Here is a 14,101-nt window from a genome sequence, read left to right as displayed (position 1 = left end):
CCGGGTGCACAGCTGTAACCACTGGACTCACTAATGGGACTGCATTATTTTATTTTTGTTATACCCAGTTGTGAATGGGGATGTTGCACAACGTGATTGATCCTTAAAACGTCCAAGAATTATATTTGAAATGCTGTTTTATATATCGTAAAATAAATTAACATAAGAAAATTGACTTTTGTCTTGTAATCATGTGTTTCTGTCACTTCAGTCAACGAACCTGTGTACAGCCTTTTGGTGTATAGAACAAAATCTTTCTGGTTTAACGAGTGACGTTGTCTTGGATCGAACATAATTGTATAAAAATATCACCATCGACCTCACTTGGTCACACATGCTAATGCTAGTTTCAGTCAGTCACACTTAAAAAACAGATCCGTTTAGATCAGTTTTGTAAATCTTAGCTTTCAAATGAGGCGTTACACTGGCCTATGAGTCAAGAAACTTTTAAATTTGGGTAAACCTAACTGGAGAAAATGCAGAGCGCAGTCTGTTTTTACAGCCAAACTACAGGAGAGCTCCACGTTAATGCAGTTTTTTTGTTTTCTCAAGTTTACTCAAAAATTGTAGCCACCAGCAGAGAGCGGAGAAAAAAGGTCATTTAAAAAAAGGTCATCTTAATGTTTATTACTTCACAGAACAAACGCGGACTGCAGAAGATCACACAAACTCCAAAAGCATCACGCTCCTCCAGGAGTAACGTAGTCCGTCGCCGTAGAAACCAACTATATACACATAATAGTTCATGGTTTGAATGGTCCAAAGTCTTCAGAAACGGTACTGGCGGTGAGCGTGCCTCAGGGGGCGCTGTTGCGGTGGATGCAGAGCGGGCAGCAGTGCAGCGTGTCGTGGATGAACAGGTCACAGTCCACACAGAACACTCCGGAACAGGACGGACACTCAAACACCTGCAGGAACAGACAAATATAAAGTAGATGCTGTATTTATGTTCATGTATCTGCCACACACTCGCACTGTCGGTGCAGACGTCTGTTTAGTGTTGGTAAAACAGACACTTTAAGGCCAGACGCTGCAGGGGAAATCATGGATCTCCAGAGATTTGAGTCTAGTTTTGTCTTCCTGGTCTTTCCCATGTGCATCCATTCACAAATACACATGACATGACATGGTGTGACACACGGAATCCCCCCGACAACACAATGTGATCCAAATATGGTAATTTCCTTTGTGGGAGACAGCAGTGGCAAAAGACGTTTTTTTTTTCCTGTTAAAATACAAATTATGGCCACCGCTTCTTCTTCGTCCACCATGTTTGTTTACTATGAAGATGGATGGGTTTTTCTCAGGCCGATGACGACATGCACCGCTGATATTTTAAGCCAAATGTTAAAAAATGTCTGGTCTATAATCCTGTGTGTGAAGAGTGTTGAACAGTGACTGCAGGGGGCGCTGTATATTCATGTTTAGTCAGTACTTCAGAAGGAGCTTGTTTGAAAGACAAAAATCAGTAGATTCCAAAACAAAAAACAGTAAGTCTCTGTTTGTCATGGTTCTGAAATTAGACACAAACGTCCACAACATAAAATATGTAAAATAGTTGAACAAACATGTGACCGAATCTCACCGCGATGTGTCTCCCCTGAGGCTGAGGAAGTTGTGGGAGGGAGGGAAGTTCTGACTGAGCTCTGACTCTTTCTGTGGAAAGTTCGGTTCTGTTCGGTTCCAGAGATATCGGCCGATATTGAAAATAGCCTAGTATCGGCCCTAATGCAAACTCCACACAGAAAGGCCCCATCCAGGCGGGAATCGAACTTGGGACCGTCTAGCTGTGAAGTACAAGTGCTAACCGCTGCACCACTGTCTCTCCCACAGGAATGTTTGTGAGAGAAATGTGTTTGTGTTAAGGCTGGGCGATGTGACCAAAAACAAAATCGATTTTTTTTAACTCAGTTTGGACGATTACGATATTAATCGATTTGATTTGTAATAAACAGAGTTCTGCTCATTTATATTTAGATTCATAATGTAGTCGACAATAAGGCCTATTAAAAATTGTTGTTTCTGTTTTAGATATTCCTTGCTCTCAAAAGTCAAACTTCTTAATCAGCCATGGAGTTTTCAAAAGCGTTTTAGTTTAACCGTCTCCATGGAGACTCACGGGGAAAGGGGCGGAGTTAAATGGTGCCGTGTCTCCACTATAGACTGTATACATAAATAGACAGGCTCCTGCTCACTCCTCCCCATTTACCACAATGCCCACGTTCGAGGGGGAAATCATGGCTGATTTACAGACTTGTCCTCCCCAGCATGTTCCTAAAAAGGACATAAGGGCGGGATCTTCACTGTAGACTCGGCCCTTGTGTGACGTGTAGCTCGCGCTGCTCCAATGCTAACACTAGTACGAGATTTCACAAATCTTTCTTACAAAAACCAGCCTGGTTTCTTTCATTGTAACTAACCCAGCGCTATCACAGGAGGAATATCGAGCTGTAGAAAGTTTAAGAAAAAAATTAGAAACCGTGCTGTAAAGTTGTTTTTCACGTGCCTAAGTCCAATACATTCCAATGGGAGACTAGCGGCGACATGGAGGTACTACAGCAACGGTGGCCTCTAGTGTCATCGTCACAAAGCAGAGCCTTTGTAAAGCAGCAGAGATCGTCCGAAAGTTTCTGAAAACAGTCGCTGTGGAGCGGAAAATCAGCCGACAATTTGAAATCTTCCCGCGTGAACCAGGCTTTAGGGCCGTCGAGGTTTCCATGCCCCTCTTTAACGACATCTCCACTTCAGTCGCTCATACAGACTCCACACTTTACAGACTCTCACTCAACTACATTTGGAAGATTTTTTCCATGCAAGGATTTTTCAATATCTACTTCCTGAATGATATATTGAGCTCTGAACCAAAACAAACAAGGATAAATTGCAAATGAACAACAGTTAAACATTATTTTGATTTTGTTGCTGAAAATATCAGTGATTTGGTCCATTTTTATGCATAAATGCCTTATTTTGACATAAAAATGACATGTTCACCTGCAGCGTCTCGCATTAACCTTCACAGAAGTTCAGCTCGTGGTAAGTTGGAGGAAATACTCACTGTTTTGTCCCTGAGTTCGCCCTCACAGGCCTCACAGAACCTGCAAAAAAATTTCAAATGAAAATTACTATTTTTACTAGTTTTTGGAACGACATTCAGCCTGATGTTTACTGATGAAAGGAGTGACAAAGGGCCTGTCTGACCTATGTCCCGGATGCCCTTCCAGAGGCCTCTCGGTGAACGGCTCCAGAGGAAACAGGTGATGGAAGGACCGGGCCAGATGCGGCGCAGACACCAGCGTCAGACCTGCACAAGACACTCGCTAAAGAACAGGGCTGTGTACTGGTGCAGATATATACATACCAGTACTTTAAACATACTTGGTTTATGATACCAGACGGACATATGTGCCGTCTAGAAACCAGAACAATAATGTGTGGAAGATCTGCAAAGGATCAGGAAACATTGGGGGGGAAAATGGGAGGAATTGTGGAAAAAAGTCTGAAAAAAAATTGGGTGGTGGAGAAAAAATTGAGAGAAAATGGGGAAAACATTAGTGATAAAAAAATGCAAAAAAATTTGAACAAATTCAGGCAAAAAGGAAAAAAATATATAACAAATAACAAAAATGGAAACATTGGGCAACCACCAAAATGGGGGAAAGATTGTGGAAAATTGGGAGACATTGCGGCAAAAAATGATTGTAGGTGGAAAAAAATGTGGAGAAAATAGGAAAAATATTAGTAAGGGAAAATTGCCAAAATAAGGAACATTCAGGGGGGGAAAAATGTGAAAAATAGAAAAAAAAAATAGAAAATTGGGAAAAAGCTTGGACGAAAAAAAAAGGAAAATTGTGTAAATAAAAAAATATATATGTGAAAAATGGGGCTAACATTCACATATAAATGTGAAAAAAATGGAGAAAGTGTGGCAAAAGTTCAGAAAATAAATGTGGTGAGGAATTGAAGAAAGAATTGGGATATTATCAGTAATAAAAAATGGCTAAATGAGGAAAATGTGTACAAAAAAAAAAACTACCAGCAGTACCTAAACTTTTTCTGATGATTCTGAAGAAACTGTGGCATTTCGTTGCAGAAACACCATACCAACTTTACTTATAGTGCACTGTAAAAACATTACAGTTGGCCACAGGGCCGTACACACATCTTAAAACAAGGGAAGGATTAATAACAGTCTTAAAGGAACAGGCCACCGTTTTTCCATACTGAGATATGTTCTTACCTGAGCTTAGACGAGTTGATGCGTACCTGTCTGGTCTTTGTGTGTGCCCTCAGTCAAAAAGGCTAAAGATGTTGCTAGCATTTGGCCTCTCCCAGTATATTCCTATAGCTCCAAACGGGGGTGAAGTTAGAAGTGACCAAGCTCTTCCACGGGACCAGACAGGTACGCATCAACTCGTCTAAGCTCAGGCAAGAACATATCTCAGTATGGACAAATCCAATTTTTTACTGTATGTAGAAATGGTTGAAGGCGTCTCACCGCAGACTTTACACTCGACTGGGAGCTCCGTGTATTTAGCGCTGCACTGAGGACAGAAGTATCCGCCCAACGACAGGCCGGGACCCCCACTACTGCAGTCCAGGTGTCTGAAACACACACAATACTGCATTACTACAGTACTTCTGCAGTCCAGCTGTCTGAAACGCACATAATAATAGGGGGTCTTACAGTGCCAAATATGTGTGACAAAAACTCCACAAAAGAGCAACAGAAAAGTGACGAAAATGCAACAACAAAAGCCACAGAAGAGACAGAAAAGCGAAAAGAGTGATTGATGAAAATGTGACAAAAAAAATGAAAGGCAATGAAATTAGTTTATTGAAGCGTTTGACCATTACACTGCAAAAAATAATTAACTAGATCAGTATAAACATCTCAATTTGAGCATAATAATCCAAATTGTTGTTTGACTAGTTAAGAAGTTGTTGGGCATTTGTCCTGGATTATTTCACTTGTTCTGAGATGTTTCTGACTCGTTTCAATACATTTCGTCCTTATTTCAGGTCATTTTCTTTGCCAATGGGGTGAGAAAATTGGTCTTATCTCATTGGCAGTTTTACTTTCTTATTTCAAGCGAGATTTACCCTAGAACTGGTCTGAAATGTCCTCAAACAAGCAAAGGAAACTTGGTCCGATCAGGAAAAGTGTCTAAATGAGTGAAAACTGCTCAAAACAAGAAACATTTCCTCAATTCAAGTCATTTAAGCCAATGCTTGATATTTACTGTGTACTTTGCATCTTATCCTGTCATCTCTTTCCTCACGACCCTGTCGGCCATTGGAAACAAAATGGTAAAGTGACTCACGCCATGCTGAAGGAGGGCTTGGCGTCCCGCTCGTTCACATTCACCATGGTGTGCTGGGGGAAACCTGAGGAGACACATCCGGTCAGACTCCGTGTGCCAGACTGTGAGTCCGAGTGAGCCAGGCGCCCTACCCATGCGTATGAGGGAGCAGTCGGAGGCGCTGGTGGAGGGCGGAGGCTTGACGTGGATCTGCAGCAGCTCTCTGAAGTGGCCCTCGTCCAGGATGACGTGGTACGAGCCGCCCGTCTCTCGGGTCAGGACCGTGCAGACTCGGACCTCGGCGGAGAGACCGATCACCGACACGCGCACTCGCAGCTCCTTCAGCGTCTGCGGACGACACGGCCAAAATCAAAGCACACAGCTCGTGTCATGGATTAGTTCAGCAGGCACTTGCAACATTACAAGAATATCATTAAATACACACATTTTAAGTGTTTTGTCTGTTAATCGTTGGGCAGAAAGAAAGTTGAACGAATGAACTGCTGAACTAATGAATAAGATGGTGCTTTTATTTTGGTGTGCTGGATCGAAACAGGAAGTCACATCTTGGGCGGCGCTGTTATGACATATTATGCACACACAGTCAATTATCATTTTATTTCAGTGAAGCAGCAATTTTAATATAGAAATGTTGGGCAAAAAAGTTATTTGAATTTTCAAGCTGCTGACAGGAAGTGACTAAGAAAAGGTAATGCTTCAGCAGTTTGACTCATTGACATAACATGCAGCAACAGCTTAAAATAGTTTGCCTCTATCTACGTCACTTCCTGTCAGTGTCCAATAAGGAGATGAAACAATAAGCATCACAAAAACGGTCAAAGCAAAGAAAGCTGGGTACAATCTTGTACTTCTCTTGTACTAAATGCATCCATTGTCGCAAAGTACGATCTGATCTTGCTCCTGGACCAGCCGTTTGGAGAGAAACTGAGAATTAGCGATTGTGGCTAACATTAGCCTAGCGCCGTCCATTGGTTTACATGTATCGGTTAGCATTGGATATGAAGTCGTGTTTTCTCCAAAGAATTCCCAACAAAATTAAATCATACCTATCTGTACATGACTTGATGAGTATTTTTAAAGGCTAGTTTTAACATTGTGCTTTGAATGAACACACTGGTAAATGTGACAGCAGTGACTGTTACCGTTTAAGGCAGATACAGACTGTGTTTAACCTGATGGTCATGGGCCAAATCCAGTCTGTTAATAGTTTAAATTGTAGGTTAAATCATCAGTACAAACATTAGACTCGAAATCAGTATCGGGAATCGAGTTTGAAATGTTACTATCGTGACAATCGCGACTCTATGAATTGCCAAAATAACCGTCAGTTAGAGCTTCAGATAAAGCGTCTAGTCCTGGATCAGAATCTGACCTTGATGAGCTCGTAGATGTTGTTGGGGTCACAGGTCGTCAGGCTGCTCATCACCACCAGGACCTCTCGACTGGTGTGGCCCGGCATGTGCCTGATGAGGAAACAAAGACATTTAGCATTTCAAACCACAGGCAACAGAAGCAGCAGTGAATGAATGATAATGAATCCCATTTGTAAATTTAAAAAAACAGAAAAGTATGAACCCAGCGAGTGGCACTTCAATGCGTTCAACTGCAAACATCTGGCAAAAGATTTGAACCAAAAAAATATCTCTTCTAACAGTGACATCTTGTGGACAAACTTTGTCATTGCAGCAAATGACCAAAACCCAATGGTCGCTGGCTGTTCTTCCATTCCCAGACAACCCTGCCCATGGCTCTCGATCACCTAAACCCCCATCTGAACCGAGCAGATGGTTCAGATGGGGGTTAAGAGGTTAACGCAGGATAACGCAGCAACGACAGACACCGCCCTCCTCTGATTGGTTAACTCCGCTTCCTGTTTGCTAGCGTATGTAGACGGTGACATTGAAACCAAGACAGAGCGCCCCATATAAGACGTGTTTACTAGAGCTTGCCGTCTGATGATGACCCTGCAGGACGTAGAGACTCACTTGAGCGTGCTGATGGCGAGGCTCAGGGCGTTGTACAGCGAAGGTTCTCCCAAACACACGGTGTCCACGGCCTTCCTCAGCGCTGACACGTGTTTGGACGGATTCCCTGCACAAAAACATTTTTCACATCAAATCGTGTTCAACTGAAGTTAAAGTCTGTGACACGAGTCTGAGCCTCACCTGTCAGCTCTGTCAGCTTCTCCGCGCGTTTGTTCTTTGTCGTGATGATTCCCACCTGGAACGCAGACACGTCAGTCAACACATGTATAAACCACTGAGGAGCCTGGTGCTCATGGACTTTACTGAACCTGGCTGATGGGGTTCTGGTCAAAATACTCCTCCACAAACTTTTCCAGAAGCTGAAATGATCAAAATGGCAACGGTCACAACGATCAAACCCCAAAGTCGATTACAGTTTACACAAATCGATTACAGTCACATTGAAAACTAAATTGTTGCAAAGACAGACGGGCTGTGAGGAGCACCTTGAGCGTGGAGGTGAGCCGGTTGGGTTTGAGGTCCTGGTCGTCCATGCTGCGGGAACAGTCCACCACCACGAACAGGTGACGCATCTGAAACCAACCAGGAAAGACTCAGCACGAACAATGAAAACCAAGAGAGGACTTTCATGTTTATCGTGGAGATCGACCCGGGAGTTACACTGACATGAACCGGAAACGTAAATGCAGGAAATTCCACCTGAGCTCTCTAGAGCACTGAGTGAAATAGTCTATAATGTCGGTGTATTGTAAAAGTGACCTCACACCTCACAGATCTAAACAATGAAAGAGAGTAAGCATTTGAAAATGTAACTTGTCGTGTCCAAACCAATGGGCGAGGAAGGCGCTTCTCTATGGTCCTCATGGCGGGGAGCTGACATTGCTGTAACACCACCCCCTGGCGGCCAGTGGCGACTCCAAAAGACACTTGGTAAACAGGATTCCTATGGTGACTTAACAAATGCTGTGACCCATGTGACAACACTGGGCCGGGAGACATATTTTTAACCACGCTGGTTTTTGTACAGCAGTAGTAAAAAGTGGAAGGCTTTTCAGTGGCCCGCCTTTTTGCCCTTTTAAGGAACAGGCTTCATGCCCAGGCTGAATGAACCTGAATGCAAATCTCATGTTGTACAAACTATGTAAATCTGATTCGAATATTATGATGTGTAGAGACAGAATGGGTAAATTTAACAGGCTCCTTCTGTGTTGTGTTCCTGTTGATAGGTGAACTTTTGTCATTTCAGTTTTTCCTTTGTAATTATGCATTTTCTTTTGTTTCTGCACTTTGGTTGGATGTTGTATATTTTAATTGTGGGTCCCTGTGCATAAGCATTGCGGTTCTGGGGATTTTACAAAATGGATGGAAGCAGCCATGTTCATTTCACAGGCGACTCTGGACCATAACTATGAATGGGGCTGAATCTGCCGATCTGCATTTATTAAATCTATGGTCCAAACACATGTATCTTGTGCGTGTGACCGCTGTGAAACAGTGGTTGTACTAACGATGATTTCTCTCCATCATTTTGACGAACAGTGTTCTCCCCCATGATCTATTTTTATCCATTAATTAATCTTGAGATGCATTTTTGAGGTTTTTAATGAGATACAGTGGGAAACAGTCGTTTACATACACTTTATAAAAAGACACCTTTGCATTCTCTGACATGAAACCAGACTTTGACTTTTAGGTCAATTCGAATTTTACAAAACATTTCCATTTGCTGAATGCCAGAAGAATCAGAGATAGAATTTTCTACACCGTTTTACAGCAAAGTTGCAAATTGGAGCTTATTATTTACATTTCCTCAATGTTAAACCTAATGTAACGCTGTGGGCCAAGATTGAGCTTTAGAGAGAACCCAGAGGGACTGCCGTGCTTAATGTAACCTCTGTGCTCAAGATACTGTGTGTTTGGACATTACTTGCAGTTTCAAACAAAAGAATCAGCTGCTCAAACCTACCATTCCCAGACGAACCTGCCCATGGCTCTCGATCACCCTGGAAGATTGTAGAGCAAAAGGAGAAAACAAAAAGTTTAAGTGACGACTTTTTGACTTTTATCATGTCTCAGTCCAGACGCTGCAGATGAAAACAGGGACTTGCTTTAGTGTTTAGATTTGTGTCTAGTTTTGTCCGTGACATTGGCGGGTGGCGCAGCACTCATCCCGGGTTCAATCCTCAGGTGGAGCCTTTCTGTGGAGTTCGCATGTTCTCCCCGAGCCTGAGACTGGTTTCCGATCTGATCTCTTATTATGTCAGTGCCCTCTGCTGGACACGTGTGAAAATCTTTCCTTTAGTGACTGGAATGAGCGTTCTGCTTATTCTTTAAAAATTCATACCTCCGCACGGGAATGAGCTAGACCAGGAGTCCCCAACTAAATCAGCTCGAGGTCCACAAACCTTTCTTTCATAACTTTCAACATATTATCTCCAGGGTTTGGACATATGCTGTCATTGCTCGGGAAAATGTTAAAACATGCACACAGGTTGTCTCGTTACATGGCAGAGCTGATCAATGAATCGATAATTTTGCCATTTCATTTCAATGTTATTCAAGTTGTTTAAATATTTTTTTATTCAGCCTCAGAAATTAAGTACATAGGGAGGGAGAAAAGGCTTTGGGGTCCGGACTGAGGCCTCTCGAGATCCGGATCTGGACCCAGGTCCGCCAGTTGGGGACCCCTGGGCTGGAGACGTACTTTTTTTTGGACATACGCTGAGATTCACGCTCTACAAGGCAGGGGCCAGATTAAATCATCGTGCAAGCTGGATTTTGTTTGACACCCCTACTTTACAGGCTCCCACTCCACTAGGAAGATTTTTTTTTTTCCACACAAACTATCTGATACCTGCTTGATTTATTGAGCTCTGAACCCCAAAAAACAAAGAAGAAATTTAAATTTTTCCCCACTAATAACTAGTTTATTAAAAAAAACTTAAGATCCAAAATCCCCCTGTAAAAATGTTTAGAAATAACACAATTAAAGGAATAGGCCACCGTTTTTACATACTAAAATATGTTCTTACCTCACTTTAGACGTGTTAATATATCCCCGTCTGGTCTTTGTCCGTGCGCTCTGCCAGGCAAACGGAGCACATACGCAGCCTCTCCCACATGTCACATAGCTCCAAAAAAGCTCACGATAGAAGCTACCAAGCTCTTCCACGTGTTCCCTATTTAAATAAATTTACGTGAAGTGTTTTCATGCGAAGTATATTTACACAGAAATGTAACATGTCGATTTTATAAGCAAATAAAAAGGGGGACTATATTGTGAGGCGTAATGATACGAGGAGTAAAACGTCCGCGCAGTAACTCCTAAAGACTTCCCCCGCTCACTTCCGTCAATAACCTTTAGGAGTTACTGCGCGGACGTTTTGCTCCTCGTATCATTACGCCTCACAATATAGTCCCCCTTTTTATTTGCTTATAAAATCGACATGTTACATTTCTGTGTAAATATACTTCGCATGAAAACACTTCACGTAACTTTATTTAAATAGGGAACACGTGGAAGAGCTTGGTAGCTTCTATCGTGAGCTTTTTTGGAGCTATGTGACATGTGGGAGAGGCTGCGTATGTGCTCCGTTTGCCTGGCAGAGCGCACGGACAAAGACCAGACGGGGATATATTAACACGTCTAAAGTGAGGTAAGAACATATTTTAGTATGTAAAAACGGTGGCCTATTCCGTTAATGTCAATTAATTTTTCACCTGCGCAGTCTGGATTTAATTGTTCTTAGACAGTCAGCGGAATTGTGTGAAGAGCAGGGCTGGGCATCGCTACATTTTCCCCCCCAATGTCAGTAGTTTAACGATACTTGGTTTTTGATATCGATACCTATACTCAAATATTTGTTGTCTAAAACCAGAAAATAGAGCAATAATGTGTAGAAGATCTGCACAGTTAAAATATCAGGTTCACACAAGAACTGTGTTAAATATGGGAGGGAATTAGGGAAAATATTAGTAATAAAGTAATTAAAAAAATCTGCAAAAATTAGGGAAAGAAATTGGGATAGCAAGATTAATTGGGGCGAAATTAAGAAAGGGAAATATTGTGCAAAAAAGAAAATAATGGGAAAAAAATGAACAAAAATTGGGAAAAAATGTGTTGGGTACCCAGCCCTAGTGAAGAGTACAGAAAAACCTGTCCGACCTTTTCCGTTTGGACTGAAAGAGGATTTCTTCGACGGTGGCTTTGAGTGAACCCGACTCGTCCTCCTTCAGCACCTCCCTGAAACGGCACGGAAGTCACCAATCAATGATCAACGACCCACAATGCACCATGAAGAATGAAACGGGTCTGACCATGTCCGCTCGTAGCCGCCCTCCCAGCGCTTGGCTCGCTCCGGCTCCTCGTCCATTTCACTGAAACACAGGGAGCCACTTTATCTGGACATTTACAAAAAAAAAGAACACAAGCCACTCCCTTTGGTCATTTCAGACAACGTCCTTTACAATAGTGATGGGATTCATGGCTATTTACAAGGAGCCGAGTCGTTTGGGATCTATTCATGTAAAGAGCCGTTCAGAAGAGCTTTTCATTCAAATGATCCACAATGACGACGGACTGAATGAACAAAAAGACAGGAATTATGGTAATAAATCTTAATAAGATGTTTAAATCTTTTTGTAGGTGTAAAAATGTATTATTCCACTGCAGAGTGTTTTACTTGACAAGTCAAAATGGAATTAGAATCAGATATCCCTAATGTTGTAATTTTAGATCTAGATCCCGTTCACTAAGGAAGGATGCTGCATGAGATTGTTCTGTTTGAATCTGTGTCAAATTGGCTTGTTGCACAATGTGGCTACGCTAGTTCCTCTGCGCTGAAGCTGTGGGCGCTAGTACCTCCTGTCCGTATTAATTTCCATTAAGATTAGCTTAGACCCGTTCAAATCATCGGATTTCCTACAGATTCTGTGGTGGACAGTGAGTTCCTGGTAGATGGTCACTTCCTGCAGGTGAACGAGTTGCTGCACAGAGTAAATATTTCAGCGGAGGAGACGTCTATGTTTATAAGGATCAGTGAGTTTGTCTTAAAGCTAAAGGCTAACATTAATTTCATGCATTATACATATTGAAATAGTGCCTCAAATATAAATTAATACTTAAATTTTTTTAGCGCTATATTTTTTTTTATAGCATGTTAGCCTTTAGCTTCAAGACAAGCTATCAATCCTTTATGATCACAGGTGTCTCCTCGGAACTCGTTCCATCCTACATTAAGATTTGAACACACAGTAAATGATCATCTACCAGGAACTCACCAACTCGCCCACCATGTAATCTTTAGAAAATATGATTATTATCCGAGGTCCGAGCTCATCTCTATAGGAAAAGAATACAGACAGGAAGTACTAGCGCTCACAACTTCAGGTCAGAGGAACTAGCATAGCCATACCGTGCAACAAGCCAATTGAATAAAAAAGAAAACCTGCACATTATTCAAGACGCCACAAAGCTACAGAAAAGTCAAAGTTAGTTCCACATACTGGAAATAAAAAGCACTTGTTCAGAACTTTGACTTTCATGGTCACTGCGTTCAAGTGACACATAAACATTCTAACCAGTATTTACACTGAAGAGGTGGGCAGCTTTTTGTTGCTTTTTTCATAGTTAATTGTGTTATTGTTGCTTTTCCAACACGTTTGTCTCATTTCTGTCCTGATTTTGACGCTTTTTTGTCATGTTTTTGTTGCCAATTCATCCATTTTTTGTCCCCTTTTCCTGTTATCATGTCGCTTTTTTGTCAGCGCAACGCCTGATTTGAAAGCTAAGACCTACAAAACTGATCGTAACTGTTCTTTGTGGCGTTGTCTCCACATTTGCCCCATTTTTGTCGGGATTTTCTGCGGATTCATCTATTTTTGTTGTTGTTGCAGTTTTGTATTACAGCCCATAGGCCGGTGCAACGCCTTATTTGAAAGCTAAGACCATGTAGTTTCTGAAAACATGTGTCAGATCTGTGTGTTCTACCAGTAATGACAAAAAAGAGACAAAAAAACAACAAAACATGACAAAAACACAACAAAAAACAACTACGAAAACACGAGAGTAGTGACAAAAACAGTAGGTCACATCTTTGCCACGTTTTCATTGCTTTTTGTTGCTTTTTATTTTTATTTTTTATTTTTAGCTTTTTTATTGTGTTTTTGTCACTTTTGTCACGTTGCATTTTCATCCCCGTTGTCGTCACTATTTTGACACTTTTTCCCCAGAAGCTTTTAGATTTAGGTAAAGCCAAACTGGAGAAAATATGCTCGGTCCGGTGGGATTAAAAGGTTGACTTTATCCGGTACTTTTTAATTAAATTTTATTATCATTAAAACTAGCATAAAATTATTATTGTCGTTTTGGTGCCGTTAAATATAAATAAAACCGTCTTTTCTGCCAATTTAGCAGATGCAAACATTAAAGTGACGTGATCGTAAATTCACCTTAGCATAAAAAACAACGCTGCATCAGTACAAACACAATTCTCACCTTCAGAAGCTGGAATTGTGAGGAAAATGATGGTAAAATGTTGCAAATGTTCCACTTTTCAGCCATAGACGCTCCGTGTGCGGCGGACAAAGGCTCCGGGCGGAAACAAGGAACAGAGGAGAGGACCTGACCGGGCTTGTTTTAGTGAAACAGCGCGGCCGTGTGGACATACGTGGGAATAATAACTGACACACGGAATCGACTAAATAACGTACTTGATTATATTAATTAATTGGTGAAAAATAAAACTTGTTTTTTTTTTATTGAACGAAAGATTAAAAACACGAAAAAGCACA

The 14,101-nt window shown here is 41.6% G+C and overlaps 1 protein-coding gene across 1 annotated transcript; it reads right to left on the bottom strand.

Moving 5' to 3' along the window:
• Positions 1-632: 632 nt before the first annotated feature.
• gtf2h2 (general transcription factor IIH, polypeptide 2) lies at positions 633-13,872 on the bottom strand. Its single transcript, XM_079568364.1, has 15 exons — positions 13,806-13,872; positions 11,627-11,686; positions 11,475-11,552; positions 9,276-9,312; positions 7,795-7,881; positions 7,618-7,668; positions 7,490-7,544; positions 7,310-7,415; positions 6,697-6,787; positions 5,456-5,651; positions 5,325-5,388; positions 4,499-4,605; positions 3,202-3,304; positions 3,059-3,098; positions 633-908 (listed from the first exon to the last, which is right to left on the bottom strand). Exons 2-15 carry the CDS (start codon positions 11,680-11,682, stop codon positions 798-800), a joined length of 1,182 nt encoding a protein of 393 aa, XP_079424490.1. The 5' UTR covers positions 11,683-11,686; positions 13,806-13,872; the 3' UTR covers positions 633-797.
• Positions 13,873-14,101: the final 229 nt, after the last annotated feature.

This window comes from Gobius niger, assembly GCF_951799975.1.
Source record: "Gobius niger genome assembly, chromosome: 1".
Classification (NCBI taxonomy): Eukaryota; Metazoa; Chordata; class Actinopteri; order Gobiiformes; family Gobiidae; genus Gobius; species Gobius niger.
The sequence above is the reverse complement of the archived record's forward strand: the minus strand, read 5'-3'. Positions and strand labels throughout refer to the sequence as shown.

Coding starts and splice junctions, on each gene's coding strand:
- gtf2h2 (XM_079568364.1), bottom strand. CDS start 11,682: ATGGACGAGGAGCCGGAGCGAGCCAAGCGCTGGGAGGGCGGCTACGAG. Junction 7,669..7,794: donor GGCTCACCTCCACGCTCAAG/GTGCTCCTCACA, acceptor TGATCATTTCAG/CTTCTGGAAAAGTTTGTGGA. Junction 7,416..7,489: donor GAAGCTGACAGAGCTGACAG/GTGAGGCTCAGA, acceptor GTTTTTGTGCAG/GGAATCCGTCCAAACACGTG.